The 23,632-nt window shown below is 38.7% G+C and overlaps 1 protein-coding gene across 1 annotated transcript in view; it reads right to left on the bottom strand.

Moving 5' to 3' along the window:
- dlgap1b (discs, large homolog-associated protein 1b) overlaps positions 1 to 23,632 on the bottom strand; it is a gene marked incomplete at both ends in the record, with an annotated part of 34,899 nt that overhangs the window by 4,745 nt on the left and 6,522 nt on the right. The window contains 4 exon segments of the mRNA XM_079447687.1: positions 2,246 to 2,328; positions 2,797 to 3,185; positions 18,405 to 18,651; positions 22,378 to 22,558. Coding sequence (XP_079303813.1) covers positions 2,246 to 2,328; positions 2,797 to 3,185; positions 18,405 to 18,651; positions 22,378 to 22,558 — 900 coding nt within the window.

A 23,632-nucleotide genomic window follows, 5' to 3' on the forward strand; every position in this document is an offset into this window, starting at 1 on the left:
TTAGATCTGTTACTCTGTTTTTCTGGTGTTTGTGTGTATGCGTAAAGGAGAGGTAGGACACCTGCTCTATTCAGGTGCAATGAAGCACACGGTCATCTTTCACCATACAGTAGACGGTGTGTATGTGCACTTAACAAACGCAACAAAAAGTAGCACTTATAGGCCATAATATTATGTTGGTATAAACTATACAGTTTTCGTTTTTTTATGGATTTTAAAGAAAAGCGTGCCATTTCTAACCCTAATGCTGTACCAAACCCGTCTGATTTTCCTTCCTCTGTGGAATGCCAAGAAATATTTTCCTGTACATCATAAATGAATGTTGACTTAACCTTTCAAGATTCAATAGACAAACGCGCCCTAAGAAGTATCCTAAAAGTTCACAATTACTGTATTTCTCCATTCATCTACCCGGTTATCAGTTAAAAACATCCTTTGAGAGAGAGAGAGAGAAATGTAGTATTCATTATGGCTGTATGTAAATTATGTCTTACTGTTCAAAGAAACTATGGCAGATTCCATACCTCACATGTGTACAGTGATCCCCAAAGCTAATAGGCATATTAAAGGGATAGTTCATCCGAAAATAAAAGAATGTCATCATTTATTCAGCCTCATGACATTCAAAACCTGTTTTTTTGTAAAACACTAAACAAGATTATTAGAGAAATTGTGTTACCAACACTCTTCTTTTGTGTTCTGCAGAAGAGAGAAAGTAATACAGCTTTCAAAAATGAAATTCAAAATAGAATGATGACAGAATTTCACTTTTGGATGAACAATCCCTTTAAGTAAAGAAATATGACCTGTGGCACTTCCTGTGACTCAGTGATTAGAGCATGGTGCCAGCAACGGCAAGGTCATGTGTTCCATCCCAGGGGATTGCACATAGTCAGAAACAAATGTATAGTACAATGCAGTGTAAGTCCCTTTGGATAAAAGCTTCTGCCAAATGCATGAGTGTAAGTGAAAGGGAATTGTACAATCTATTACTGACAAATGTAGCTGCTCAACACGTGTTGGGAAACATGTTAACCTGTCGGCTTTAGTGTACTTCCCTAAAGCACAGGAAGCAAGGTGTAATTTGTTTGAGACAGCCACAGGGGAGGACAACTTGTGCAGCGGTCTCTGTGTACCAGAGAGCTTTGACTACAGAAAAAAACAAGAGCAGACCTGTGCAGAAGCCCTGTCTGTGTGGCTGTGTTTTAGTGCAGTCTTCCCTCTCGGTTACAAAGGCATGCTTCAGCAAATTCCAAATACCGGCGACCTGTGTGAAACTGTGCGTGTGTCCCTCTCTCACCGTCTGGGAATCTCAACCCTCATCTATCAGCTACCAGCCAGTACACACACACACACACACACACACACAGACGCTGGCTCTGAACATAACTGTCCTACTGTAAAGCTACTGTGTTTATGCACAGTATGTGTGTGTGTGAGCGTTATATATTTGCTCTGGCATGTGATCCCTTCCCTTGAGCGGCACTTTGGCAGGAGATGGCGATTTTACAATGCCACCTCTGAACATCAAGCTGAACTTTGAGGGAAAAAACGCAGAGCCTTACTCCTCCATCAAAATGCTTCTCGGTGTTGTCTGGTAGCCTACGCCAGTTCCACTTTTAATGGCTCCTCAAAACGTATTTTTCCCGATTCAAGTTCCAGATTTGGCACCGGCGGGCTGTCAGTGACAGAGAGGCTACACATCTTACCTCATTACTCTCTCTCGTGTACAGTATTTATGTCCCTCCCTCTCACATGGAGCTACAGCGGTGACAGGGTGTGCGAGTGAGAGAAAGCAAAAGAAAGCAAGAGAGAACTGGTACTAGGGGTTGATACTTGACCATGCCTGTGACCCAGCAGCCCGCCTGCTTCATAATGGGCACGGCAACAGATGGTGGTCCGTGCACGCGCACACACACACCCGCATACACACACAGAGCAGCTGTCTCTGCCTCCCACTCCTTTACCCTTTCAGGAGGCCCGGTGTCCAAACCACCATGATAGGGACAGCTGTGTGTGTGAAATAGAGACCCGGAAAATGGGGAGGGTCTTTGTCACTGGAGCATGTGGCTGAACTGACAACTCTCTGTGTTTTACAATCTTTCATTCTCTCTCCTTTTGTTTTTCATCCACACTTTCCTTATATTAATAAAGTCTGAAAAAATGATTGTCTTGTTTATGAAAGAAACTGATTGAAAGAAAATGTACCGGAACATGTAGTATGTGAGCAAGTGTCAATACTCACCATTTCTCCTCCTCTACTTGAATACCGACTGACTGAAACTTGCAATGCACTTCTGATTGGGTATCTTCCTCGGGGCCGTCCACCTACACACAGTCAAGCACATTTATTATGGAGGTTGAATATAACTTTTTATTGTGAATCTCTTGTTGTTTTCAATCAGCCAATTTGTTTTTGTAAACATTTCTTAAAGAGACAGTTCACCGCAATATGAAATAATGCCATCATTTACTCACCCTCACGTTTTTGCAAAACTAAATATTTTGCTGTTCTGTTGAACACAAAAAAAGACATTTTGAGAATGAGGAAAGCTAAACTTTACTTGAGTAGTTGTCCTACTATGGTGGTAAATGGTGCCACAGAACTGTTTGGTTTGACACATTATTCCAAATATCTTCTTTTGTGTTGAGTACAGGTTTTACAGGACATTAGGGTGAATAAATGATGATGACAATTTCCATTTTTGGGTTAACTATCTCTTTAAATAATGTTTGCTGTCATTTAAACAGAATAAAAAATATCAAACCAAAAACGGATGTGTGCACATGGCCAACCTGTATTCCTATAGACAGGCACTTCCTGAGGGCATCTCTCTTAGCGTCCTGCGAGATGTGTGTTACGCTAGTGGTGGCGGTGGCTGTGGTGATGGTTATGGTGCTGTTGGTCACGTGTTGGCTGGCCGGGCCGTGGACTTGAGCGTTTGCTGCCTCAATGGCTGCCGTCAGGGCCTTCATGCTATCAATGCTCTCTGTGGAGTTACTGAGGCCCGACTGGGCAGCCACCAAGGCCCGGTTAGCAGGGCTGGAGCCGGTCAGATCATCGTAGGCATCCTGGGCTGATTCTGTGCTGCTCTGAGCTGTTATAGAGATGTAAGGCCTGGTGGGTGTTGACCTGGGAGGGACTGGGGGCGGGGTTTTCTTGTAGGTGGTTATACATGATGATACTGTGGAGTGGATAAAATTGATTTGTTAATAATGATTTGCTCTGTACATTTACACAATATATTTATAAAGGCTAGAAGATGTAAGAATTATATATGCACAGCAAAGAAGAAATTCAAATAAAAGTGATAATACATTTCTGGTGACACTTTACAACAGGATTGTACATTAGCATTATTTCTAAAGTATGCATTAATCTTAATCCATGTTAGTTTCAACATTAACTAATGATTTTTTTAAATCAAAACTTAAAGATCTGTTAACATTAGTTAATGCACAATGAACTAACATGAATAACTGTAGTGACACTATTAACAAAAAATAATTCATGCCGAAAAACGATATTGCTCATTGTTAGTTTATGTTAGTTAAAGCATTTACTAATGTTGAATACAACCTTATTGTAAACTATTGTAGCCTATATGTTTAAGTAGTATTGCATAGTATAACAGAGTAGAATAGAATAAAGCAGTACAGAAAAACAAAAAAATCTATTCATTAAAAAACTATATATTTACATAGATACAGATACTATTACTTTTCTTACAGACTATTTGGATAAGAGCTTCTATTACTTCAAAACGTACATATTTTGGAGTTTTCTTATTGTTTATTATACATATTACTATTTATTTATCTATTTGTATTTATTTATTTTCCCTTTCTCTAATTCTTTATTGTTATTATTCTTATTATATCTATATTTGTTGTCTGTTTCTTTCACACTTGTTTGTCTGTTTTTTATTACAGCTGCCAAATTGTAAAATGTGCAATAGAAATGTAGAAATCTTAAGGTATATACTGTATTTATAGAAACCTAACTTGACAATAAAATGTAACACAGTAGAAAAGAGTTAAGCCAAATAAAATAGAACTAAGATAAAACTAAACATGTAAAATTTGCTAGAATAAAATTGGTATTTGAGTAAAAGAATAAGTATGTAATATAAAGAAGCAGAATAGAATAGAATAGAACCGAGTTGTTTAGCATACATTTGAATACAATAGAGCAAGACAAAACAGCAAAACATAAATGAGTTGAGACAGGTAAGTAGCACAGAAAACAGTTAGAAAACGTGTATTGAGAGGGGTAAGGCAAAAAAAAAAGAATGTTAGTTTTTGTGTTATGTATGTGTTATGAAGCATCGCACATTAAAAGTACAACAAGCTATGGCATTACTACCCAAAATCCTCCATCTATTTCTGCGCTTTGTGTTCTTCCTGCCTGTGTTTCTTAGAATAGCACAGCTGCTGGGGAAGACTAAACATTGTGTGTATGTGTGTGTCTGTGTACACATGTGTGTGAGTATTCAGAGACTAAACAGTGGCAGTCCATTTTCTTACAGCTCCCTCATTTCCTGCATTTGGCAGGAGCAGGTTAGTGCAGGCCCAGACACACACACACACAACTTAAACACATGAAAGAAAAGGATTAGATCTTTCTTTGAATTTATGACATTTGTGTGTACACGAGCCTGCGTGTTTGTGGCTGTGCCAAAGTGGTTCTGTTTTTGATTATAGCATCTAGCTGCCTTTTAACAGCTCTCTCTCAGAGCACAGAAGGGATGAGGAACAGGTTTGTGACGGCTCTGTGTGTCTGTATCTATGTAAACTGGGTCACAATGCATTTGCTAAGTAGGCCATGCTTTCTCTTTAAACTGTCCCAGCAACCGACCGGTGTGCTTGTTCTCACCTGTGTGTATGAGCCTGTGTCATGTGTCAAGCACGTATGTGTGTGTTCTCTGACCCACCCAGTTGTGTGGTTTCTTTCTAAAGCCATTACACTCCCTCTCAGTCTCTTTCAGTGACAAAAGCAAACCGCACGTCAAATAGCCCAAAACATCCACCCACCTGGAGCCCTTTAAACTACAGGCGGACGTGATTTTCCAAATTAAAGCCTCCAAATGAATCTCTTTAAATCCCATCACACGCTACTGTATGCCTTTAGAAATAAAAGTTTTACAGAATATTTTTTTTGTTTCACAACCAGCTCCCACGGTTCAGAGATTTATTTATATAACCTTGTAAAAAACTATGTTTGATAATAGAAACATACAGTACACACCCAGGCACCCCCTCTGCACAAAAGCATGCTAGTAAAGGTCAATGGGTTGTCTGGACTCCACAAAGTAAATAGGAAGTCAGTTGCCAGAGAGCTGTCAAACTCTTTTTAAAGTCTGAAATGTACCAGGCAAGCTCAAACTGTGTTTTTATAACAAGGACCACCACAGTATGATAGATTCTTAAACACCAGATGTGTAAGATATATCCACAATTTTGGCTTCTTTTTATCCACGCGCACACACAAATGGAAGGGAGTAGAAACAAGTCATGCCATGTTAACACCATTACAGACTACCTCACAGTTTCCACGGATACACTTTGATGTTTGGATCATGGAAGCGTCACGCCTCCACAACCGCACACACTCAAGGCCATCATGTTTATCCAGCAGTTGGGAAGTGGAGTGTGATAGAGAATTCCTGAACTCCACCAGGCAGGAACGGAGAAAGAAACGCTCCCTGTAACTTGCACCACAGTCTGACATCTGCCGTAAAGCTCGCTGGCTCATTCTGGGGGTTAACCGAAATTCAGCGTTTCTTGAACTTTAATTGGCAGCGCTCTTGGATGCTAAAGCATTTCTCGTTTCAAAAGAGCCAAGAATGAGGGAGAGGTTAAAGAGGAGGAGGAAAGAAGGAGTCTGTGAATGACAAACCCTTCTTTGGCCCCCAGCCAACAAACTCTTCTTTGTGAGAGGCTTCAAACGGACGGCCGACAGCGGAGTGTGAATGGTGAATCTCCTGCCTAAAAACACACTACCCCCCGCCCGGGTCGGCGCTTTATCAAAGACGGCCCCTGAGCTCTCCCCCAACCCTCTCCACTTCTTCACTGCCCCCCTCTATCAACCATTCATCCCATCTTTTTTGGCCTCTGCCTGGAGAAACAGCCCTTTCAGCCTCATGCTTCATTAGGAGAGGAGATTGAACGCACCTCTGGGCATGCTGATGGTTGGACATTGAGAAGAACAGTGGGAGAGTGAGTGTGTGGGTTTTACTTATACAATATACTATCTAAAAGCGAGCTAAACTTGACAGAAAGCCCATCGGAGACGTGGGTCATTTCTTTTACTGGAATTATGTTGAACGAAACGTTTACAAAAATATCTTTAAACTGCTGTTAAAGGAATGTTAAAGGAACCCAAAAATGAAAAGCCTGTCTTTATTTACTCACACTCTTGTCATTTTAAACCTGTGTGACTTTCTTTCTTCTGCAGAAAAGAAAAGGAGATATTTTGAAGAATGATGGCGATACCCATTCACTTCTATTGTATAGATAGACAGAAAACCAATGCAAGTCAATGGGTATTGTATTTGGTTTGGTGGGCAACATTCTTAAAAATATCTTCTTTTGTGTTCTGCGAAAGAAAGAAAGTCATACATTTAGTTTGAAATGACAAGTGTGTGAGTAAATGATGAGAGAATGTTCATTTTTTTTATAATGTTCACCTTGTGTTGCATTATGGGAGATTAGTACTGCATTGCCAAGCTTATTGTGAAGGGATTTTTAAAGCATATTGGGAATATTCCAAGTTGGTTTTAATGTATATTTTAAAATAATTATAATAAATGATCACTTTGGCACACTTGTACTGTATTGACATATTAGGTATTTAAGTGCGAACTCCTTCCACTTTGAAACAAGCCAAAGTGACAGCTCTCTCTGAAACACATTCAAACAGGTTAGTTGGGCTCCCTCTAGCAGACACAGAGGGAACGATCGGTATAAAACACAAAGCGCTATAAAGATAGAGGAGGGGCCGGAGTATTTTCGTGTGTGTAAGCGGGCCAGGGTGCAGAATGACAGTTCGGCCCAGCTGCCGTGTGTTTGGAAAGGGGCAGGTCACTACTGCTCTCTCTTTCTCTTCATCCCCTGCTCTATCTTTCCACTACCAGCTGGAGTCCTTTGTGAAAGTGTAGCTGTGGAAACAGGGAAGAACATGGCCTTTCTGCAAAACATTGTGTGTCTTTGTACGAGTGTGTGTCTTGTTAAAAAGAAAAATAGACCACCAAGCCAAATCATTTTTTAAGCCCGGATATGACACTTAAGCTGAAATTCAGAGTTAAATTAATTATTTGAGTTTATTAATAAAGAATTTGATAGTTGACAGGTACGTAACCATGAACTAAAAACTCTGAGCGCATGTGTTTACTAACAGTGAGCATGACCTACTTTTCCTTGTTCTAAGTTCGGATGCAGCCAGTTTTCCGCAGCTGTCAATCGATGACAAGACACACCCATGCACGCTGGCACATAAACACAAATGCACGCATGCGCGAACGCACAGTCCACAGGTGACAAATAAAGTGTCATAAACACAAGGAAAAAGAGAAATAAATCACAAACCAGACACGTTGAAAACTCATCCTATACTGAAAGTTAAAATTGAATAAAAGTCTAATAAAAAAGGTTAATAGAAAAACAATTAAATATCATCACTATTATTAACAGTAGTAATTAAAAAAAATTAAAAAAGGTAAATTTAAATTTAAATTGAATAGGTTACAAATTTGAATAAACAAACTTATACCTTTCAAACAAAGAATATATTTATCATCTCTACAGTCTGACAAGGCAGACATGTACCCTTAGGACAAGAAAATAGAACAACAGGCATGAATGAGAGGAGTGAGAGACAGAGAGAGACAGAGAGAGAGAGAGAAAAAAGACAATGAGTTTGACCGCCCATTTCCCTTAGTTCCTGTCATTTTCCTAACACTCAGTCAAAGTGAGAACACAAACAAATGCCACAACAAAAGCATTTTAAAGGAAAATCCAGGCACAGAGTAAAACAGAGCCCTAGACACTTTCACCTTGACATAGGTTTAATATTATACTTCAGCAAACACACATACACACTTCTGACTCACAGATTACGGCCCTTCAAAGCAGTTCAGCCCCACACACTCCCTTTCAATGAGACTGTCTACATGCCTGTGTGATTACACATCTGTGTCTGATGGCTCAATGTGTGTGTGTGTGATATATAAAGTTAGATGCATCCTCTCTCTTACAGGAATGATACAAAATTGAGCTGATGACACATCCCCCCCCCCAAACATACGCACTATCTGTCTATGTGTCTGTATAAAAAGTAAGTCTAACAATTTTTTAAGTATTTGCGCATTGTTTTTAAATTAAAAACACTTATTTAAAGTATCTTCAGAATGGCATTGTGTCAAATCTCACCCTTTACACACGTCTAACAAGCAAACGCAACACACACTGACCTGTAGCTAACAAAAGTATGAACTTTGTGTGCGAGCGAGTTTATTTGAAGGTCTCCGGGTTCGAGATCTCGTACATCTTAAGAGGTCAGAGCGTGACACGCACGCATTTACATCTAAATACAAAGGAATGTGGTCAAGAGTTCACACCCGCCATGCCGCGCACACCCAACCCAAATCAAGAATGAATAAAAAATTATATTGTAATCTGATTTCTAATACTGATTTGTATCTAACCAACTTTCCATTTGACTATATAACTACCCTCAACTCACCTATCTCTCTCTTTTCCCTCTTTGGCTCATTCTCTTTATGCTTTGTGTCTCCAGGTTTGACCTCTGACCCCTGATATCCTGTGAGGAGGGGGTTGGGCAAAGGACCTGTGGTGTGTGGTGGGGTATTGTGTGTCTGGAGTGTTTGTGGACGGAGTGCTGGGACTGCTTCTGTAATGTGGTCTTTAGGAGTCTTAAAAGACCCCCGAGACACACACAGACGTGCACTCAAACACGTACATACAGGGGGTTGGGGGTGAGTAGGCAAGAATGTAAGGGGTAAACGAGGAGCCCAGCAGGAGTGCAGGAATGCAATGCATTGTGTTTCAAAGACTACCTAAACAACTTAAGTAGACACACACACACCCTCATCTTCCCATAAACCCATACAGACTCAATGTTGTAATTTTTGGCTTTTCATAAATGCATGTTGTGAGACTGCTGTTCAAAAGTGAAATATCCCATTAAAGGACCCTCCCATAACATTTAGGGGCAAAAACACACACAGACACAGAGGACCCTTTCTGGAAGAGTTGAGATGGTCTGTAATTAAGGTTTGCCCCACCCTGCAGTGAAAACCTAAACCATTCAACACACACACACACACAGGCAGAGAGGAGAAGACACAAGAGCAGATCCGAGCAGAAGAGGCTTCCTCCTGTATTTCATGTGGCAGGTAGTGTGACGGGATCATGTCAACGACCTCACTTCCTATTTGTGTGGCCTAAATCAAAGCCAGGCGCATCTCAAAGAGAGGCCGTTAGGTTGTAATTACGTAAAGTGCGCAGTCATCAAACACTCAAGAGAACTCGCGAGCGCTCACTAACATCAGACCTAGGAACAAGTTTGTGAAATCTAAAAGTACCTTTTGTGACACTAACAGCATTTTAAATCGGATAATGAAGACATAATGGATAATACAACAGGCAATTGTAAACATTACGCTTTACAATAACAGTCCACATTCCAGCAGATTTTGCAAGTAAACAGAGAAAAATTCAGATCATGACAACATTCAAGCATGAAAGGACATTTGATGCTGTGTCTATCGCCTCCTAGAGGACTTTTTTCCCAACACTGGAATATTCTCCTTGGTGATTTTATACTTAAGCAATCTGGTTTAAAACCGAGATGTTGGTTTTTGCTGAAAAAAAGGGTAATATGCTCACTGATACATTTTGCATCCACACATTTGGGACTTAAGCATTCTATTTCAGCGAGTTTGAAAATGTAATTTGCATTCGCCACGTGAGACAAGACTGCATTACATCACATCCTACCTAAAGGTGACTCTCAGGTCGCAGATTTAGACGTGGGATTTACATGAAATGCAGAAGATTATAGATGTTGCTCTTAAATAATACCTGCGCTGTGTGTTTGTTTTTTCTACGTGCCCACACTAGCCGAGCATTTCAGACAGCACATTTTTTGTTCTCGCTCCGTCTCTCACTGATGCTCTTGTCACATACACACACACACATATATATGAACTTACACACACTGATTAACTCTTGGGAGGAAGAAGAAATCACATAAATCTTCAGGCTTTGAGACATGATGTTTAAATATAAAGAAGGAAAACACCTTTCATTGTGAGTGGAGGGAGGGCCTGAAAGGAAATGATTATCAGTGTGGTTGAGAGAGATGCTGAGTGTGGGAGAGAGAGAAAAAGAGAGGGAGGAAGAAAAGTAGAGAGTCTGTTTAACCGAAATGTCGCACTGAGTGATTTGTGGAGAGATCCTGCCCTGTAACCACACACAAACAAACCCACAGTAAAAGATTCAGGCTGGGACACTTTAACAGTATGTAGTATGCATAAAGAACATAGTGAGTTTGTGACAAAAGTGTTAGTATTATACATAAATTCTGCTTTTCCCCATAATGCAATCTGTTTGAACTTATATGTGTGTTTAAAGTAAAAATTTGATGATTAGCAAAGACCTTATACAGACTGAACTGTTGTTAGTATCATAGTATGTGATTTCAAACGTGTGGTAGCTCTACTTTTAAGTTACATTATACTGCCATCTAGTGCCCAATTCGTATAACTACACCAGTTATTTTACTTGTACCAGCTGCTTTTGGATTAAAGAAGGATGAGATTACTAGTTTGATAACATTTTGTCTAGAAATGCAGCAATGTAAGACAATGGGGTTTAAAATAGTAATGGGCTTTTACTGAAAATTATAGTATATGCTAAAAATGTTTTATCCGTATTTAAGTCATTTGATTCTGTATAATAATTCAAGTATATTCAATATAATGATGAGATCATATCTTTGTGAATAACTGTATTGATTGGCTTTACCAACGGGCTTGTTTATGACATCACCGTTACCACCTTTAAGTTATGAATCAGCCCATTGAAAGTTGAATTGAATCTTTCTAATAAATCTTTCCATTACATCTACTTTTAGAGAATATAAATTGAATTCTCTTGCCTCATGACGTTATAACACTATGGCCAAAGTCTGGTAAAATATTATGGCAGGCTACATTTTACTCTTGAACGAAAAATGAATAAAAACACAAATCTCTGACTAGTATCATAAATACCACACTACACAAGGATTGCACAAAACAGCTGTAAATAACTGAAAGTAGGCCAGAGGAAAAAATGAGAGCATGCGAGACAGAGAGTCTACTTTATGATCGCTCAATGACATCATCTCATCCGGGGGAAAACATATTTTAAGTGAATTAGTTGCCGTAGTAACAACAGCATCCTCCTCCTGAGTCTAGCTGAACTGAATCGATACATTCTCCTCAAAATAATATGTTTGTCATTACAATACAAATATCATGACCACCAACCCTCCCTCCAAAATATTGAAATATATAAAAGCATACTAAGATGTCATCACAGCATATACTGTCGAAGTGAGACGATATAAACGCATTTACACCAGCAACAGCTTTATATATAGAGATCTGGGGCCATCTAAGACTATTTTAAATTAAAAGCATCTCTCTCACACAAAACACTCGCACTGACAAGTTTTTTTTCACACTTTCGAGAAAAGTAAGATAATAATTCTGCTAAATGCTTCTTTAAAAAAATCTTGATTTTCTGTCTTCGTGTGGCCTATGTGTGTAACTTTATGAGCTTGCCTGCACCTGCTCACCAATATCACATATATGAGTTACCAAAATAGATGGATGTTGGACAGAGTTCAGAATCTCTCTCACATGCACTAGTTTTTATTTAATATACACTCACAAAGAAGCAGACGTTTACTTGTTACATACACTAACAAGCCTAGTTAGTTGTATATACAATACATAGACTCAGAAACAAAGCTTATGAGATGGATGTTGATTTAAAAACGCATCAGTCCTGCACTAGCGGAATGAGTAAGCAAAGCTAGATGGAGTCTTCCGTCACCTCCGGTAACAGTACCGAAATATAGCCAAACTGATACAAACTGTGTGTGTGTGTGTGTGTGTGTGTGTGTGTGTGTGTGTGTGTGTGTGTGTGTGTGTGTGTGTGTGTGTGTGTGTGTGAGAGAGAGAGAGAGAGAGAGAGAGAGAGAGAGAGAGAGAGAGAGAGAGAGAGAGAGAGAGAGAGAGAGACCAGTGTATAGCTACTCACAGAGGAGGCGAATCCAGTCACACATACCCTGTAATTTTCGGTAAATGTTAACCGGAGATACAATTTGAGAAAGTAGCGATTGAACGAATCGTCGGGATCTCGCAATGAACTCCAGCTTTGCTCTGAACGGGAGCTTAATGCGTAAATATAGTGCTTGCTCGCGCTTCAGACACGGGCGGGTAGGGGACCGGCCCACACCGTCACATCCGTTAAACACACCGATTCCCGTACAGGACAAAAAGATACTAGTGGACTTGCAATCCTACCGAACCTCAGAAATTCATTATCAACAGGATTATTATAAACGCGAAGAAAGTTTTAAGGAGTTGAGGAACTAATAAATAATAGGCTAGGGTACTATTGTTGATAAGTAATAAATGCGTTTCATATGAATTCTCTTTACGCATGTTACCACAGTGTTACAAATGGAAAGAGCGACAGAAAAACTGTATAAAGGCTACAAATATTGATCAGAATAGTAGCGTATGAACATAAAGTGCCATGGATTTTAGCATCCCGTGCATACCCTGTTGAAAAAACAGCATATCTGGGTTATGTTTGTTTTGATGCTGGTTTAAGATGTTCACATGCTGGTTTAAGATGGCCATGTGTTGGTTTAAACTGACCATATGCTGGTTTAAACTGGTCCTGAGCTGGTTTAAGATGGTCACATACAGGTTTAAGATGGCCATGTGTTGGTTTAAACTGACCATATGCTGGTTAACTGGTCCTGAGCTGGTTTAAGATGGTCACATACAGGTTTAAGATGGCCATGTGTTGGTTTAAACTGACCATATGCTGGTTTAAACTGGTCCTGAGCTGGTTTAAGATGGTCACATACAGGTTTAAGATGGCCATGTGTTGGTTTAAACTGACCATATGCTGGTTTAAACTGGTCCTGAGCTGGTTTAAGATGGTCACATACAGGTTTAAGATGGCCATGTGTTGGTTTAAACTGACCATATGCTGGTTTAAACTGGTCCTGAGCTGGTTTAAGATGGTCACATACAGGTTTAAGATGGCCATGTGTTGGTTTAAACTGACCATATGCTGGTTTAAACTGGTCCTGAGCTGGTTTAAGATGGTCACATACAGGTTTAAGATGGCCATGTGTTGGTTTAAACTGACCATATGCTGGTTTAAACTGGTGAGGATCCAGCACAAACATACCTAACCCAGCATATGCAGTTTCAACAGGGTAGCCTGTTAACATTCTCAACATATAGGTACACGATTTAATACGTTTTAAAACATATTTATCCTGTTAAAACTCCCTCAATATATAAAATAGGGTTGTATATATCTGTACATGCTTTCACCATAGAACATTATTTTGCATGGCATAAGTCTTTGTGGGCGGGCCACATTGAAGACTTGGAAGTATACGTTCACTGCTGTAATTGGATAACAGTTCCAAAAGACAACATTGTGCCCTGTGACGTACATTTCTGTGTTTCTGTCTGACAAGCTACATGCTTAGTTGGAGCCTTCTGTGAACATGGTTAGACGTGAAGGTTACACATAATCAGGACATATAAAGCGTTCATACATATATTTTTACTCACATTAGATTCCGGTAGGATTCAATGTTGACGGCACAGCATTGCATTTTAATATCAGTCTCTAAACCAATCTACCATCGACATGTGCCTTGTTAACAAAGTAATCCAAGGTGAAATGAACCGAACAAATGCTATATAAGCTAGACGTTCCAACGTGAGCTGGAACGTCTTTGAAAATAAACCTCCACAACCAGGCGCGGCACAATATGTTGGATGTTTGTTGCGTGGTCACCCTAAATAAAATTAACAGTGAAATAAGTCCTCACTTTTGCACATATGACATGGGGCTAGCAGCTCTTAAAAGCCCTTTGCTAAAGTGAGAGGGTTGCCAGATCTTCACAGCAAAAATCAGAAAATTAACCTTAAAATGGAAATTGTTTATGTATTATATATAAATTGTTAAGACCTAAGTGCCGAGGCTTTTTGATCTAAGACCAAACAACAAGCATAAAATCGCTTATTAATAACGAATATGCCAACACTGCAAAAGAGCGCTGTATGATGCAGCCTTCCGAGCATAAACACAACAAAGCGTGTATCAGCAGTTAAATTTAAACTATCGAACAAAATTAATCTTAAGCCGAAAAAATATGTCGCTATATGACTAGTTTGTCAATCATCACAAATGCAGGAGTGTGTAATATGTGTACATGGCTTTAGTCATCCGCAAACCAGTGGGCGGGGCTAGAGAAGTAGTCATTGATATTCTTCTGTGGAGGCGGTGTTCAACCTATCAATGACGTCATGGCGTTTGCAATTAAAGTTGTCATTTCAGTAACAAGGACGTTTTCAGTTCTGACACTTACAGAATGTTAGTTTGAATACGATATATAACAAAAGCTCAGGTTAATATTGATTTCTTAATTCATGACACCTTTAAAGCTGTCAACAATTGAGTTGTTATTTTACAGAGTTTCTTCAACTTAGTATATAGGCTACACACTATTTGTATCTCATACACACATCTCTTTAAGTCTGGGTATATAGAGTATTTTCTGTCCTAATACAGAATGCATTGAAAGACAAAGAGTTCCACAGGACACAATCATTAACTAAAGACATTTCAATGTGTCCCCAACTAGCACTCTATTACATAAACAGGACGTAATGAGGGCTTTGTGGAAAATAAAACAGCACTGTGATTGTCATGTTCATATCTAGACACTGTTCAGCATTTGTGACGAATCAGTTTATTCTGCTGCTCAGAAGAATAGGAGCATCCATCTCCCTAGACCCCGGAGCTCTCACAATTTCTGATCTGGGGCTGGTGTTCTTTTGTAAGTTAGAGACATAAAAGCATTACATCTCATTTCCCTGAAGAAGAAACAGACAGGAATGAAGAGAGATGGATATACAAGCAGATGATGCGCACAAAAGAGAAACTCTCAAACAGACAGACTGGGACTTCTAATCCTTTAATGCCGTGGAAATGACATTTAGATCAAAGCTGCCAAAAGGACAAATGTGAAGCACACATTTCATGTGTTCATGTGTGTAGAAGTGTGTGCAACTTGGTATTTAGGACAGCAGCAGAAATCTATCTGTGATATACTTTGGTACTCTTCTGTGCTTACTAAGGCAAATGTTCAGGGCCTCAGGTTTTTAAGAATCCTCAACCGAGATGTAAATCATATAAAGAACCAAGTAATAGCACAAAAGTAACATTTCAACTGTTGCAAATGAATGCACCATTTATTTGCATTTATGTTATGGGTAAATAAATAGCTGTATGGATATGACACATCCCTGTCAATCACGCACTTTAACGTTCAACACCAGTTGTTTGTTTCATTTAGTGTACGTCTCCTTGGATGTCACTATTTGCCATTAGATTAGATCCTCGCACAGTGATGTCATCACTTGATCTTGCTCATTCATTGGTAGTAGAGCTCAGGATAAACCCACTGTTACTACTGTCCTCGCTCTACAGGAGGTGGTCCTGAACCTCTCGCACAAATTAAATCTCACTGCCTGGTTAAACTGGCCCACACTGGTTTGCCAGGGTATCTGATTAAGCGAACAAAAATGGGCGAAAACACACCTACAAACTTCACCCGCTGCCGCCCGCTCTTTGGGAATTACCTAATCAAGTTTGGTATCTACGTAAAGCTTAGAATTTCTGCTTTCGAGTTCACTCTTCACATTTTAATCACATTACAGTGGTAAGCCAATTGAGAGCGTTATAACAAACCTGTTTCTTCTAACAGCGCCTCTGATGGACAACTTCAAAGGCGATTTTCTCTTAATATTTTGATTGTTTTGAGTTTAAAATAGCCAAATATTGTCCGATCCTAGCATACATAAATGGAAAGCTTATATATTCAGCTTCTAGATGATGAATAAATCTCAATTTCGAAAAAATATGAAGTCAAATAGTATTTAATCCATAGTTTTTAACACTAACAACGCCAAACACAAAGTCCAGTGCCTGATGTAAAATGTCTGAATGGGTCAAACCAACACAATCTCACGCAATTCACACCTATTTTACGAGTATGTACAACCTTATTTGCACATTTCAGTATGATTTGCTTTTGCACAAGTGACTTTAGGTTTAAGTGAGGTGCTTCACTATAGCATTTTTCTACTAATCATACAATAATCGTAAGATTCGCATTGCATCAATTTTAGAAAATGGTAAGTTCCAGTCCTCAATTCAGATTGGTCAATAGGTCAATTTATTGTGAATAAAGCACAGTTATGCCACTTCATCTAACGATTTTTTGTATTACTGCGCACCCTTATTAACCAGTGCCACCCTTAGCAATGTTAACAAAACATTCTGTTACTTTTCACAGTTGAACAAGGACAATTTTTAGGAAGGCTATAAAATATTTTTCTTGATGACATTTGCATTGTGGTCAACAGTGTTCAACTACTGTTGCTTTATAAATACATTTTGATTGATTGATACATATTTTTCCCCATACATTTGTATTATGTAGTAACCATTTTATAAAAGCATATTTAGCAATAAGGTAGTTGAGGCTAGTGCTTTATTGTAGATAAATAAAGGCTGATGTCCGCATTGCACTGTGCCTAACACTGTGTCTACACCGGACGCAAAAGACAACAGAACCCATTATAATAACAAAAATGTAATAGAAACTCACCGATTTTTTACAAAGTTTTTACTGTTACACTGTGCCAACAGCGGACGCAACATGACAAAAGGCTTGTTGATAATGGGATTGTCGCACCGCACTATAGGCACGGTGTACCAATGCTGTTTACCAATTGTGACTTGCACAAAACCACTTTTGTCTGCAATGAAGTAAAATTCATTACACCTGTCATATTTATCACATATTTGTTAACCAATGGTCCAGAAGAAGTGACTATAATTAATAACAGCATAACAACAGCAGAAACAAAAAAAAGTTAGGCTTGTTACTGTAGTTCTTTTTTTAATGAAATGTTTCTATAAAAATTGTACGTTAAATGGTGTTCAATAAAACATCATACCGAGGTAACTTTGCCTCCGCATTATAAAAGTCTTTAACAAACCTTTTTTATAATTGATTACCAATCTCATCTAAGTGAATATCACTATTTTGGCCGGCAAAAGCAATTAAGTCCGAACTAACCCTGACTGACTTTTGATCAAAGGCTTTGTTTGAGCCATTTAAGCAGGCAGATTTTGACACACATGGGATGCAAGTCAAGTTGGAGCTTTACATCTGTGATTGCAGAGATCATTCCCCAAATCCCCAAATCTCAGCTTCATCTATTATTGTGTGAAGCCTCTCTCTCTCTCTCTCTCTCTCTCTCTCTCTTTCTCACACACACAAGCCTCTTTTCATTCCACTTGTGTGTTAATGTTTTTAAGTTGCTGACTACGACCCTGATGACAGTGTGCTAGAAGAAAGAATGAGACTCTCTAATCGTTGTAATTAAACAACAAGCTGCACGATAGTGAGAGCGAGCGAGCGAGAGGCCTTGGCTTTCTCTTCACACAGATGAAGTGCCAGAGAGAGTAAAGCATAAGTGTAAAATAGAAAAGTGTTATAAGTGGAGAGCAGAAGTTAATACATTTCCTAACGGCAGCAATATGAAGGTCAGGCAATTGTGAAGTAATTTCTTTGCCTGTGCTGTTACTTAGACAACATTTACTTCTTTCATTTGATTGGCTGAGTGTTCCTCCGAGATTGATATATCTGCGTTTGTGATGTTTTAGACAGTATGTGGAATAAGCATGTTTTTGTACAGTCATAAATTACTTTCTATTTACTTTTTCCAACCTGTGTTTGAGAAATTAAACAAGCCATTTTTGGCGACTGGGCCTTTAAGACAAACAAGGGTGGTCAAATGATAATGCATTATTCCTTCTGGATTTACACAACTTTTTAATGTCAAACAGAATGGTTTCTGTGTCCTTTTTGAGATCTGAAAGCACTTTCCCGTACAAAGAACTCTTTCATCATAAAAGATTAAAGACTATATAATTCCACTTGATCCCTTTAAAACATCAATAATTCCAGCTTTGTAAGTCTTTTAAAAATGTTGTACCTGTGCTGCTCTGGATGGTTCTGACAGTGGTCGCGGTTCGGGGTGGTGATGTGGCCTGACGTGACTTCCTCTCCTCTTCCTCCTCCTGCGAACAGCCCTTCTCGATGGCCCTCACGTAACTGTGGCTCCTCATACGGTAGCAGCCAGACATCGGCAGGTCAAGAGCGTCCATGGCCTGAGCCTCCATCTCACTGAACACACTCTCACACACGGCCTCGATCTGCCCGTTCACTTCCACCTCGCTGACCTGCAGGGGGAGACACTGCATCACCACACACTCTCATGTTCCTCTGGCAAACCTCTGTCATGGGATTTCACCACATGGCTATGCAGTCTTAATGAATGTCAATGATTTAAATTCTAAACTGTGTGAATATTATATGGACGATCCTTTTCATAGACTATTCCAGTATTTATTCATAATTATCAAGGACTGTGTATCTTTAACAAAGACTACATGCTATTAAATATCATAAAAAATGTGTAATAATTTCAGTCTCTTTACATTTTTCTTGAAGATTATTACATACACTTTACATTTTCACGCCATATTTTTACTTATTGCATCTACAATTTGTCTATTGGCTTAGAATGGGCTCAGTTCAGTTTTGTAAATTTCACAAACCCCTGTTAAAAAAGACAAAACATGTATAAAACCGCCAACCGGAAAAAATGTGATGTTAGCAGTCACTAGTGGGCTCAGAATTGTTTTAATAGTGAAATGAGGAAGAAGATTTACAAGACAGAAAGCTCTTGCAAGATCATAGGATTCGTGTTCCCTTAACACAGGGAAAGCGTATAAACAATGGGTTAACATGCTAAGTTTAAACATGGTTGGGGCTATTTTCAAAATATAAAGTAAATGCACGCTAAGATTAAATATATGCATCGGAAAGACGGTTTTATCCAAAGCGACGGTACGTTCAAGCTATACATATTTTGTCAATGTGTTTCCCGGCAATTGAATCTGCAACTTTTGCGGCCCTAACACAATGTTTTTTTCAAGTTTACACTATTTCATACTTTTATTCACCTCCACCTGTATCCAAGTTAAGGGTGAATGCAAACACCTTCTATGTTTCATTAGGGCCATTGTAACCCTTGACTAAGCAACATTTTTCATTGCTTTCAACATTATATTATGATAGACTGATCCACAAGTTACATATTAAAATCTATATACTGTATACAATTTACAATTATATGTTCCTTATGAATTCACTGCATTCACAATCCAGGGTGCCTTAGAGTGCCTTAGTCACATATTATAAGTAACCATGTTACTAACCATAGCTGCTAGAAACACTCCATTACAGAATTTAAAACAAACACATCAACACACACAAATCACAGATAATAGTGTGCAGAGGGGAGGAAATCTAAATTTTGAAAGCAATATAACAGGTGTGGCTGCATCAATGTTGATCTAAAGCAGGGGTTCTCAAAGAGGGGTCTGTGACGTGTGTCAGAGGGTCCCCGATATTATTTCCGCAGTGCGGAAAATGCAAACGGACCACACGATTTCTTGCAGCTTTTTCTCTTACTCTAGAAACACATTTTTCTCATTTCTGATAAAGTTTCTGTTTCTGACAAAAATGTCCTTATTGCGAGCTTATGTCATGTAATTCCGAAAAATATACTGACTTGATTTGATTTAAAGTAATAAGGAAAACTATAGTCAGATAAGCTTCCACAGTATCTCAATTATCATCACTACAACCCGCCAACATAAAAGGATAATAATAGCTAATAAAATAATTTTATTATAATTACACAATTGTATCCATGTGTTCATTTAACAGTAAGCCTCTGTTGTGCAGCACTGTTTGCTAAAATCATTTTTCCCATCATATTTCCTTTTGAATTCATTTTCAAATATTGAATTGTCAATGTTTCGTGTCTTTATTCGATTAGTCTGATAATACATTTGTATTCAAATCATAAATCCAGAAATACTAAAACGAAACACTGATGTGATTGTGACATAGCACAACAATCTGTCAATGACTTAATTTACTGTCATCATTTACTCACCCTCAAGTTGTTCCAAACCTGTATGAGTTTATTTTGAAGAATGTGGGTAACCAAAACATTTCTTGTGCTGTTTTCTTTTTAACATAATTGAAAGTCAATGGGGACCAGAAACAGTTTGATTTCCCATATCGTTTAAAAAGATCTTGTTTTGTGTACATCAAAGGAAAGAAACTCATACAGGTTTGGAAAAAATTGAGGGAGAGTAAATAATGACAGTAAGTGATGGAAGAATTATCATTTGGGGTGAATCATCTCTTTATTGTAATTAATAATCTTGTAATTATAATTTTCATCATTTTAAATGTGTTTTAAAGAGCTACATGTTTATGCCAGTCTTGCTACTGTTGATTTCCGAAAGCTTTTAAGGTAAATTACTTAAGGTGTAAATGATGACCCACTGTTTGTAAGTATAAGTGGTATTAATGTGATGTGGCCTAATTAATGTGTTTATGATCTATAAAAAGAAAATGGCTTTATTGCATTTCAATATTGACCCTATGGCATTATAGAGTACATATTGTAGTAAGCATATACAGTACGTAATCACTGTCCCTGGCCCCAAAAGGTTTGAGAACCCCTGCTCTAAAGTATATGGACTACAGTGAGTGTCTCTATCCCACCACCACGTAGTACACAAGTGTAGAGGGCGACAGTAAGTAATAGAGTCATTGGATTTAGATGGAAAGTTTTGCAGGAAAAGTCTTGTGATTGGATGCAAAATTGCTGAAAACACATTGCTGTGAATGGAGCACTGGTGGAGCATTGTGATTGGAAGAATAAGCAGCAGAAATAATCTTGCCATTGGCTGAGAAGGCGACAGACAAACAGGCACATAGGTTTGCTATATACATATAGTATGCATGCATGTACACACAACGCTAACATGCCTACACACACTCGGCATAAACATTAAGGGACCAATGAATGATAGGTTTCTTCTGGAAGGGTGACTGAGCTTTTTGTCACTGCAATGATTGATATATCCTCAGGGAAAAGAAAACACACAGAGACACACACACACACATATATATACGCCTGAGGGCAGTCGAAGGAAAGCAGCTCTTTAAAAGATTAGGGCTGCTGTCTACTTGAGTGAGCTGTCAGGACACTAAGCGTTCACCTTAAAACTCTCTTTGTGGTAAATACTGCCTGTACTTTTATCCCATGGCTCCAGGCGCTAATCTTGAAAACTCACCTTAAAATCCCATGGCAACAGACCCTAATCCTGTAAATTCACCTTGAAAATCCCTTGGCTACACATGCTAATCCTGAGTGCAACCTTTGAAAGTGAATATATTAAATATGATAAAATATTTACACTAGCAAATATTCTTGGAGGCAGCGTTTAACAGCCCGATCTGACAGATCAGATTCAGACCTTGCTTGTATACTAATTTGAATACTTGCGTGTATTTTACATACTGCATGATGGAAAGTACATATTTTTGAGAAGGCTATTTAGAATTGAACCAAACACAAAAAGAGACCCGTCTCAAACGGTTTTTCTGTAATGTGAGGGGTTGTGGATAACAGCCCATAATCCATCATTGCATACTTCAAAACTAAAAAGTATGCTATCCATCTAGTACTTACAACATACTATGACAGGCTAATCTAAATCTCACATACTATACAGGGTGGAACGCAAACAACGGTGTAGAACAATGAATAAAGACATGATAAATGATTTCCTTTTTGTGCAAGCACATACAATATGAATGAGGTGTCACCTTCAATTTACATGTTCTCTACAGCTTTTCCTCCCCTCTGCAAACCTTCACGAAGAGGTCACACGGAGGATGTCTCTGAGCGGAAATCACTTTTAGGATCTGATCCAAGACCAGTTTTTCTTTACCCCCTTCTAAATCTAATCTCAAACTGGTCTGAGATTAGTATCTAAGGGCGATTTCCACCAGAGAGAGGGGAGCGAATGACCAACCTGACTGATGGTGCTCATGGCCCTCATGTAGCTCTCATTTCGGGAGCGAAATTTAGGCGAGGCCAGCAGGCCGGCCGGGTCCAGACTGTCCAAACTGCGGTTGATTGAAACCTCACTCACCGCTCGCAAGTAGCTGTGACTCCGGATCTGAAGCTTGGGGGAATGCGACTCCGTACTGATCCTGTAGCGAGAGACAGTGAATACATATTTAGTAATAGAGAAATAATATAAATGTATATGAATAAAAAATATATGAATCTCAGCCAATCAATCCATACATTCAATATGTCTGAAACTGCTGTAGTTGGTGACTCACTCACTTTTATTATTGCCTTAGTTATTCTGAGAACAGAATAATTGTAATTCATAATATTATTAGTAATATTAAAATGGGCCTTCGGTGATGAAGCTAAATAAAAATACTAAATAACTACGAGTTATAAAGAAATAAATTCTGGTTGTGTGATGTGCGCTACATTAGCTTTTTACTTAAGGGGCTGCAGCAATCCCACAAACAAACAAGACAAACAATAAGACAAGAATCCTGTTTGTGTTTGCAATCAAACACTTGAAATATAAACAGAAACACATTAAAACATGAAGAAACACACAAAAACAAACACACATTCTATCCTGCAGGTCTAGTCAATCTTAATTATGGATGCTCCTCTTAAAATAGTATGTGGTTACAGCAAGAAAAAAACATTGCATGCATTACTCATTCTTCACTGGAGAGAGGGATGCGGGGAGAGAGAGAGAGAGAGAGAGAGACAGAGAGAGAGAGAGAAAGCAGGAAAAGCGCAAGAAGGGACTGACATGAAAGCGAAAAACAACTCAAAGCATCAATTTATAAAAAAACACAATAAAGGATCAGACATTAGCTCAAATCCACGATGTGTGATGAATGTACATAAATGATGAAGACAACAATCCAGTATAGATGAGAATTCGATAGATGTTTTATTTAAAAATGAAGAAAATGTTAGTTTCTTTAAGATCTTATGGAAATGGCTTGGGTTTCTCCCCCAGCGTGGGGAGAAATTTTTACAAGGTTTAATTTAGTCTTAAATAAGAAATTTTAAAGAATGTGGGAAAACGAAACAGTTCTGAGGCACCACTGACAACCACAGTGTTATTTTCCTACCATGGCAGTCAATAGTGCCCCAGAACTGTTTGGTTACAATGTTCATAGAACAAACAGGCGAGTTGCGTGCCAAAGCTTAATGCTTAGGAGTCAAGGACAAATTCTGAACCC

The sequence above is a fragment of the Barbatula barbatula genome, assembly GCF_947034865.1.
Source record: "Barbatula barbatula genome assembly, chromosome: 23".
Classification (NCBI taxonomy): domain Eukaryota; kingdom Metazoa; phylum Chordata; class Actinopteri; order Cypriniformes; family Nemacheilidae; genus Barbatula; species Barbatula barbatula.